The 9,440-nt window shown below is 34.7% G+C and overlaps 2 protein-coding genes across 2 annotated transcripts; one reads left to right on the top strand and one right to left on the bottom strand.

Moving 5' to 3' along the window:
- Positions 1-266: 266 nt before the first annotated feature.
- LOC111409457 (malate dehydrogenase, glyoxysomal-like) lies at positions 267-3,697 on the top strand. Its single transcript, XM_023039503.1, has 7 exons — positions 267-271; positions 563-902; positions 1,352-1,441; positions 1,536-1,735; positions 2,990-3,047; positions 3,134-3,264; positions 3,366-3,697. Exons 1-7 carry the CDS (start codon positions 267-269, stop codon positions 3,436-3,438), a joined length of 897 nt encoding a protein of 298 aa, XP_022895271.1. The 3' UTR covers positions 3,439-3,697.
- A 1,141-nt stretch (positions 3,698-4,838) lies between these two features.
- LOC111409001 (COMPASS-like H3K4 histone methylase component WDR5A) lies at positions 4,839-8,833 on the bottom strand. Its single transcript, XM_023038884.1, has 2 exons — positions 8,116-8,833; positions 4,839-5,389 (listed from the first exon to the last, which is right to left on the bottom strand). The coding sequence occupies exons 1-2, from the start codon at positions 8,770-8,772 to the stop codon at positions 5,099-5,101; spliced, it is 948 nt and encodes a 315-aa protein (XP_022894652.1). The 5' UTR covers positions 8,773-8,833; the 3' UTR covers positions 4,839-5,098.
- Positions 8,834-9,440: the final 607 nt, after the last annotated feature.

Here is a 9,440-nt window from a genome sequence, read left to right on the forward strand (position 1 = left end):
CTTTGCACTCTGTTTCAATTCTGATGTTTCAGTCTCTATGTTGATGACTAATGTAGAGGTGAAAGTCTCATGAGTTGTACTCTTCCATAACTCTAGACAAATTTATATTTAAGAGGACTTTACTTGTTTGGAGTCATCAAAGCCTGCGGGATTTAAGAAATCAAGTTCAATCCTAAATCTAACAAATTTCTTGTAACCTTCACGAGATCTCAAAACTTAAGCTCCGTAGTTCCAATAACTAAAAGGGATTGTTGGAATAAGTATCAATGCTGTAACTAGTGTGTTGAAGTGAAGATAAATCCCGGAATATCACCAAAAAGTAAGAGTTGAGAAATAACACATGGGATGTTAAATTTGGATGGAGTGGATCAGAGTTAGGGGAAAATCAATTGAATGATTTGGTCCCAAATAGTAAATTCACTTGCAAGAAAGTAAAAACTATTCAGCAGGAATGTGTTGGCCTTCTTCTCCCACAAGTTTCTTCCATTAGAAGTAAAAAATTAATTAATATTGATGCCTATCTGTAAAATTGATAAATAGGTCTAAACATTGGCACATAAAGTTTAATTATATATTTGGATGTCCAGGTTCGTGGTTTTCTGGGGCAACAACAATTGGAGGATGCCCTTACTGGCATGGACCTCGTAATCATTCCTGCTGGTGTGCCCAGGAAACCTGGGATGACAAGAGATGATCTTTTCAACATCAATGCAGGAATAGTTAGGACCCTATGTGAAGGGATTTCAAAGTGCTGTCCAAAGGCCATTGTTAACCTTATTAGTAATCCTGTGAACTCGACAGTTCCAATTGCAGCTGAGGTTTTCAAAAAGGCTGGCACCTATGATCCAAGAAGACTTTTGGGAGTCACGATGCTTGATGTTGTCAGAGCTAATACCTTTGTGGTAAAATTTGTTTACTTTGGCATGTTGATCTCTGTGTATTCTATTTTAATTTAGTAAAGGTGCCTTTAACATTGTGATAGTGTGTTTCACCTATTTGTATCTTTACAATTCTTTGATTTGTTTGTATATTTTGATGGTTATTTTTGTAGTGACTTACAAGTTTTTCCTTTCATTTATTTTTTCTTTTACACACAAAAAGACATGCACTGTAGATAAAAATGTGTCGATGAATTCACAAGCAAATAGGTATAGAATCAAATGTTTTGGTGCACACAATCCATTTGTGAGTTGGCTGATAAAACTTTTTGCTATTATTATATAATACATGATAGTCTAGTTCAAATATGTTTTATGAGCAAGTGCCTTTTTACTGTTTCTTCACACTTTCATCCTAACAATGGAATAAAAAATCTTGTTTGACATGGATTCTATTCCATAATGGTCTGTAGGCTGAAGTTTTGGGGCTTGATCCTAGGGACATTGATGTTCCAGTTGTAGGGGGCCATGCTGGTGTTACTATTTTACCTCTGCTCTCCCAGGTTGAGAACATGTTTGCAGAATAAATATACTTATCGTTTAATGTCATTGAAATACACAGTAACTTTCTGAAAGAAATTGTCTCAATGGATGCAGGTTAAACCTCCATGTTCTTTCACCCAACAAGAAACTGAGTACCTGACATCTCGTATTCAGAATGGTGGAACCGAAGTTGTTGAGGTAGGATGTATTCTTACCTGGAATAATTGTATTACAAGGTTTATAATTCTTATTTCTTTATATATGCTGACCCTGAACTCTTACATCTTTGTTTTATCAAGTGGATTCCTATGGTAGTGGTAAATGTAAACTTAGAGTTGCATGAGGATCACTGATGTTTAGCCTGTAGTAAGATGAATGTGTAAAAAGCCCAAGTTAATTAGTTTAACCTGATCAAGTCTAGTTGTGACGCCAACTAATGTTTTCTAACAAATTTGAGCATTTGGAGTTGAAATTGAGAGCTTCAGCCCTGAAATTATTAAAAAATCAATGTGTGAAATGGCTCGATCAGCTATCCAGATGTTTTATCTTTCTGAGGCAAGGCATAATGCATGAGGCGTTTTGAGGCACAAGGTTCGCAACAAATTAAATAAATTATTCAAAAGAAAAAAAAGTGCAAAAATATCTCAAATCAACCATAAACCATCTCGAAAAATTACAAAAGCAAACCAATAAAATAGAGAAATAAAGTAGCAAATATTATTTTCTCAAATTAGTAGTTAGACAACTACTACCCAAGTGGAAATAACTTTTAAGTCTAGTTTTTATCAATGTTAACAGGGCCTTCCAATTTTTTACTACTAATAAGATGTTTAAGATAATCATCAATATATTCATTTACTATCATCATCCTCATTACTTCGAGTTTCTTCTAATTATTTATAATCATCCTCCACTTGCTATGGAGCCTGTCCTTCCCCTTTCCTTTTTTTGTAAAGGCAGCACAAATAAAAGACCCATAAAACATTCTAGGCTAAGCCTGAAAAACCAATAATAAAAAGCCTGAAAATGGCAAGACAAACCAGCACATTCCTGCTGCCTTTGTACTTTGTCTCGAGGCATAAGCCTCATATATGGAACTCAAGGCTTACAAAGCATTTATTAAAAGTCTCATGTGAGAGTGGCTTAAGCATAAACCTCAAACGGCTTTTTAAAACGATTCAATTAATAAATCTGCTACAATTATCTCAAGTCCCAATTAAAAAAAATAAATAAATAAAAAATAAGGAAGAAGCATTACCAGATTATTATAAGTTCTTTCCTCTCTCTCGTTTGAATTTTGGAAAACAAAGAATGTATAAATATGAAGTATGTATGAAGAAGCTATAATGAGCATTTTTCCTTGTCATCTACCTGTAATCACTGGCGGCTTATAGAAGTATCCTGTGTCGTGCTTTGAAGTGGATTTAGTCAAATTGGATCCTGGGGGATAAAAAAGATAAACCCTTTTTGGGGGTCTACAGGGAGAGAGAAGGACGGTGACTAGACCAACTAGTTAGTTTCCCTGTTGTTGACGCTAGAATGGGTTTTTATGTAGTCAGTGTTTTTAGTTTTATAAGTGATCCTTGTGCCTTAGACATGCTGCAAATTTATTTAGTGATGAAAACCGTAATGTGCTTACAAGACTATAAGTCTCAATAAAAACTTGCCTCCCTAGTAATCCTTATCTACTCAGTAATTCTTGTCAATAACAGGTTCCCATTTGTCAAACATTGAGCCCCTATTTGATGGCCATTATTTTGAAAAAAAANGCTTCAAGAGTACGTCTTGGTCGAAATGGTGTTGAAGAGATATACCCACTTGGTCCTCTAAATGAATATGAGAGGTCTGTCAAAATATTGCTGAAATCGTTTGATGTTGATTGCGAGTTGTTGTGTTTAAAGTCAAGAAGAATATAAGAATTTCTCCATGATTTTGTTTTGTCAGAGTTGGCTTGGAAAAGGCAAAGAAAGAGTTGGCTGGAAGCATTGAGAAGGGGGTTTCCTTTGTAGGAAAATAAAAAGGCTACTGGCATATTTCTGTCTTCCTAGATTTCCATATCGAGAAATCACCTTCTGGATTAAAAGTGGAGTGGTCATTGTACCAAAAGGAAGACTTTGTAAACTGAGAAGATGGCCAATAAATGATGATTCTATGGTTTGATATAAAAGTAATGTTATTTAGCATCATTGATATTAAAATATCGGTCTAAGTGGCACTAATATGACATTAAATAAGATGTTTAATTAAATAAATCTTCTAATTTTACCTTTCATTAAGTATATTATTTAATGCCATATAGATTGGCATTTTAGTATTAGTGGTGTTAGATAGCATTATTTTTTATATAATTGAGGTTGATATTATGTGTCGAGTTTTGATGTGTATTTGAATAATTTTTTTAGCTCAAAATCTCTCTCATAATTGGAGTATCTGCTCCTTTTTAAACATTCAGTTTATGAGGCTGCAAATTGACATTTCATTAAGATCTTTCAGTAGCACCACGTTTTCTCTTGGTGAATTCAACTCGCAGACATTAAATTCATCTTCTTTAACCATGAATCTAACTATACGGGATAAAAAATGAAAGATTGAGCACAAATTTGCTCAAAATCACTGTTGGTGTGTGAAGATTAAAATCGAACCTGAATTCACATAGGGTTCGTAGAGAGAATTAGGGTTTCATATAGTAAATGATATATGTTTTTGTCCCCACATAAAGTTCAATACTACACGGACGTAAATTTCAAAATTTTCAAATTTGAGACGTATGGAGCCTAATTTCCTCTAAGATAAATCATGCGCCTGCGGATTCTTTCCAGCCCCCACAATCATTGCCCGAATATTGTTTTGTGGGCAATCGTGGCCCGAATATTGTTTTGTGGCCCAGCCCCATGTTTAGACCAGCAGTAGCAACAAGTTCATAGTACCCTGTATGTTATTTAGGGCTCGTTTGGCTACTTTTATGAAGAATAATGTTATTTAGCTTCATTAAAATTATAACCTCAATCTATGTGATATTAGGTAATAGACTAAATGAAAGATAAAATTAAATAATCACATACCATTTAATATCCCATTAACGATACATAAACTGTGATTATAACCCCAATTTGACTAAATAGCATGACTCTTTTATTATAGTACTTTTAGTTAAAAGAGTTTTTGGATAAACCTAAATCCAATGTGATTTCCTCCCAAAATAGGCAGCTTTTTAGAAATTAGTTTTCAAACAAAAATTAAGATAATTTCATCCAAAAGCTCTTCTACAGGAAGCCAAAGTAAGAGTCATGCCCAATAAGTCCTTAAAACTTGCATATTCCCTAATAACTCGTCAAGGATGCCTACCAGCCCCCAAGAACATCAAAAACCCGAATCCACCATGATAATTACATAACACACGAGCCAAGAAGCGAGATGGAATTTTCAATAAGTTGGGTAACAAATATATTAATCCGAAGCAGCAATATCCTGAAATCCGAATAATGTTAAATTAGGTAGAGTAACGGAAGGGAGTACTTCAAAACAATTAACTATCAGGATTTCCTGAAAAAAATTAATCCACAATGCACTTGCCTAGACATATATTAACAGACTATTACAAACAAAAGGTTCCCATTCTGGTCTCCAGAGAGCCATCTCGTTGCGATTATGTAAAAAGATTACAGCCACGAAAAATATCAGTCCTCTTGCGTCCAAATCTTCACGGTCTTATCATTTCCAAGAGCACCGGACGCAATCATATTCTCAGTTGGGTGACACGATACTGATATAACAGTGTCCGTATGACCTTCCAGCTTTTGAACTATTTTTCGTGACTGAAGCTCCCACAAGTAGACATTGTTATCCTCAGAACCACTTACTATATACTTCCCATTCGTTATAGAAAATGCTGAAGAAATGCAGTACCTAGAATTGACATGGCCTGTGTAGGTTTTCAAAAATTTGCCAGTGGAGTAGTTCCAAAGTCGCTGTAAACAAGTATTCAAGAATTGAGTTGGAGAACATTAACTAGAAGGGTTGCTAAGAAAAAGAAAAACTTCCACCAACATTTTCCTAGCATGAAGCTACAATTTTAGAGCTGTCACCCCCACAAGTGTGTCGGCTATGCAACAAGTATACACAAGAAAGCCACAGGAGATAGCAGTGAATATAGATAAATCCATAATAGAAGCAATGTCTTAATTATATATAAAGGGCCATAAGGTTTTGAGCCCTCTCTCTAGCAGATGACGGTTTCAATTTTGCTGCGTTTTAGTCTATATCGTATCCAGTCTCTTGTCCTAAACAACCAGGAACCATTAGAGAGGTCAAACCGTAACATTGTCACAACTGTCCAAAATATAACCCCAAAATAAAAGTGAAGAGACCAGACACAATACAGAGGAGGCATGCATCCATTTGCTTCATACTTATTATGCCTTGGCGAAATGGTGTTTTGACTTGATTTAAAAACTCAAACCACAAATCTCTGTGATGACTAGACAGATACATGAACTATTCACTTTTTATTGTTATTATATTTTTACGATCATATATATTCAAAAACATAATTCACGAAATCAAAAAATTTATTGCTTTATGATTTCCTCAACACAGTTTCTTTAATGCTATAACTAAAAGGAAAAGAAGTATCTTCAGCAATCACTAGAATCAAAGATGTTAATCACATCTCCCTACCTACTTATCCCATATATTTTTCATTGCTAAAACGAAATAACTATATATTTCACACAATCATTTAGATGTATCAAGAGATCATCACAAATACAGTCAACAATTCTGAGTACATAGAGAGTTAGTATTCCAAATAATACCATGCGTATAAGATTTAAATACCAAAAATATACTTCTAGTTAAGTGGTCACAGCATGTCCAGCGTTCTTACCAGTTCAACTGATTGCACCCAAGTAATGATCTCATCAATGACAGAGATATTTAATTTAATTTTTTAAAAATTACAGAGACCATTGGAAAACAGAAAGGTCAAAAATTAATAGCCAGCCAAGCCATTTCTGAACCAAACCAAGTCATTTGCACACGCCTTGCATTGCAGCAAAATTTCATTAAATCTAGGGTGGAGATGTTTTCATTTAGCCCTTGTTTGAGTCTCATTTTTTGAGACAAGATTTTGTAAAAAGTGATTTTTGAAGGAGGGAAAAATTTGGATCTACGTTCAAAATTATTTAATTGGGAGAATATGTGGTTGAAAATGTGTTCTTAAGAATGAGGCTCGAACAAGGGCTTAGTTTGGTTCCAAGCTAAAATAGTTTTGAAGACAGGAATTCAAGGTTCCGAGATAAAATAGTTTATATGACCTAGGAATTCTAATTATAAAGTAACCTTATACATAAGGAATTCCATATCTTCTTAAACGCAAATGAGAATTCTATTACGAAGTCTAAAGCCTAAAGATACCATGTATTTATAATGTGACAGCAGAACATATGAATTAACAGGCATGAATTTGGGAGTTTTTAGAGCCAAAAGTCAAATTGTGGCACAACATCAGAAGCAGAGTTCCAGGTCATTGATTGATAACTCAAAATCATAAATTATCACATCTAGTATAGTTGTTTGAAAATACATATTTGCAGGTTTATGCTAAAAATAGGAAATAAATCTATTGTAAGGTGATTCATTTTATGGCATAAACTACTTCCATGTTATTATTATAATTCAAATTTTTAGGGGTCTTCCATTATATCAAGTTATATCTCTTCCGATACTATTGTATGTAGGCATCACAAAATCATAATCAATATTAACATTGTTATCATTTATTGCCATGATTATCAATAATACTTAACTACTATTGGAACAACTCAAAAGAACTAGCATGCGAAGTACAGTATACTGAAGAAAACACAGAGAATCCTGTTGTAAATATCTATTTTTTAATATCAATAACCGAGAAAATTAAATGTTAACTAAAGCAAGACTGGTTATAAACAAAGACCACATCACAACAGTAAATTCATTTAATTTGTCATTATGAGCAATGATGCCGTCCTTGGAACCATGGCAATTTTCAAAGCAAGAAACCAAGTAAGGCAGGGGAAAAGAACAAAACCCAAGTTCCTATATTGATGGAAAAGTTTTGGATCAAACAATGGCACGACTCAGAATCTAACTAACAATTATAAGAACTGGTATTACAAAAACGCAAATCATAGACCTGCCTCTTACCAGTAAAACTGATCTATTCTAGCCACACAACGAAATTCAGTAAAGACTGAACCAAATTATGAGGTCTGATTTGTTATTAGGTCAAGCCTTTCGGATAAAACCGGCATGCTTTTCGGTATCAATGCCCTGGGTTTATGGAACTAAACAAATACAGGTTTCCAGTTAAATTCTAAACATAATTGACAAATAATTTGACCGAATGCTTCTTGCAACTCTAAGAAACTAATAGCCACTCAAGGACACAAGATCCCAATACAAGTAAAAATTAACAATGAAGAAAACAAAATATTCCTAACCAAATAGCAATCCCATTATCAAGAAATATTGAGTGCTTTCCAAATAACACTCGCCCAATTAATCTCGAACAAAGTTTTCATAGCATTTTACTTTAAAATTTCCGAAGAGGCATCTTCAAGCAACCAATAATAGGATAAGAATTATACAGAAGTCCAATCTCTTAGACAAAAAATAATCTTTCAAACAAGGAAACATAAAGACAGCAACTTACCAAAGTATTGTCCAAAGTCCCAACGAGAATAAACTTTCCATTAGGAGAAAACTTCACGAAACTAACAGGTGGATGTTCATCATCAATCAAAGTCTTCATGCAATGTCCAGTAGAAGCATCCCAAATCCTACAAAGCCCATCATAGCTACTCGAAACAATCAGCGTCCCATCCCGATTAAAATTAACCGCGGTCACCGGGTCGGAGTGGGCAGGAAGCACCTTTATACACTTCCCAGACTTAATATCCCAAATGCGAACCGTCTCATCATACGAACCCGAAGCAAGCATATTCGACTGGGGATTAAAATTTACACAGAACACAAAATTAGTATGTCCAATGAGAGTCCTGATGCGGGTTCCGGTCGATACATCCCAGAGGCGAATAGTCCGGTCATCAGCACCAGTGACGAGATAGCGTGAATCGGACGAGAAAGCAAGGTCGGAAACTCCTTGTTCGTGGCCTTCGAATACGTGGTGGACGCCGGCGGAGGAACCGGAGAGGGAGTAGGTACGGGCGGTCTTGTCCGCGGAGGAAGAGGCGAGGAGGCGTCCATCGTCGGAGAATTTGACGCTGGAGATAGCGCGTTTGTGCGCTGGGAGAGTTTGGTTAAGCTTGTAGGGTTTGAAGGATTCAATTGGGTCTACTGTTGATGCCATTCTTCTCTGCAATTCAATTCCGGTGGTAAAGGGGTTTTAGGATTTTGTGTCGATGTCATATTCGATCCTTTTTTTTATTCAAATCACATTATTTTTAATTAAATAATTTGCACATGAATCCATATATATATATATATTTTTATTTTTATTTTTATTTTTTAACTTTTTCATACATTTTCCAAAAAAACCACTTTCTCACAAAATCCATTTTATTTTATAAAATCTCAATCAAACAACACCTAAATAATGTTTTATACTTACATTTGGAGTGTATATATTACTTAGCTAGCACATATAACATGAAACGTCGAATAATTTGGTGAATAAACTGTTAGTCCTTGAAGGGTCAATCTACGAATCAAGTTAAATACCGACAAAGAAAAGGAAGCAAAGGCTAGCATAAAAATGACGAATTATCCTCCATGTCCAGACTGGCCACAAGCTATCAATAAGGGGATGTGAACAAAGTGAGTAAAATGTGTTACTATATTTTAATTAGTTATGAAGCAGTAATTAAGGAGTCGTCACTTGTTATCCTTTCCAAAATGATCAGATCATCCAAATACTTGAAGAGAAATCTAAGAATATCCCCTCTTTCGAAGAATGAAATATGCAATTCAAATATATTTCTCTCAAATAACTATTTTCCCTCTTGTTCCAGTTGAAGC

The sequence above is a fragment of the Olea europaea genome, chromosome 14 (genome assembly GCF_002742605.1).
Source record: "Olea europaea var. sylvestris chromosome 14, O_europaea_v1, whole genome shotgun sequence".
Classification (NCBI taxonomy): Eukaryota; Viridiplantae; Streptophyta; class Magnoliopsida; order Lamiales; family Oleaceae; genus Olea; species Olea europaea.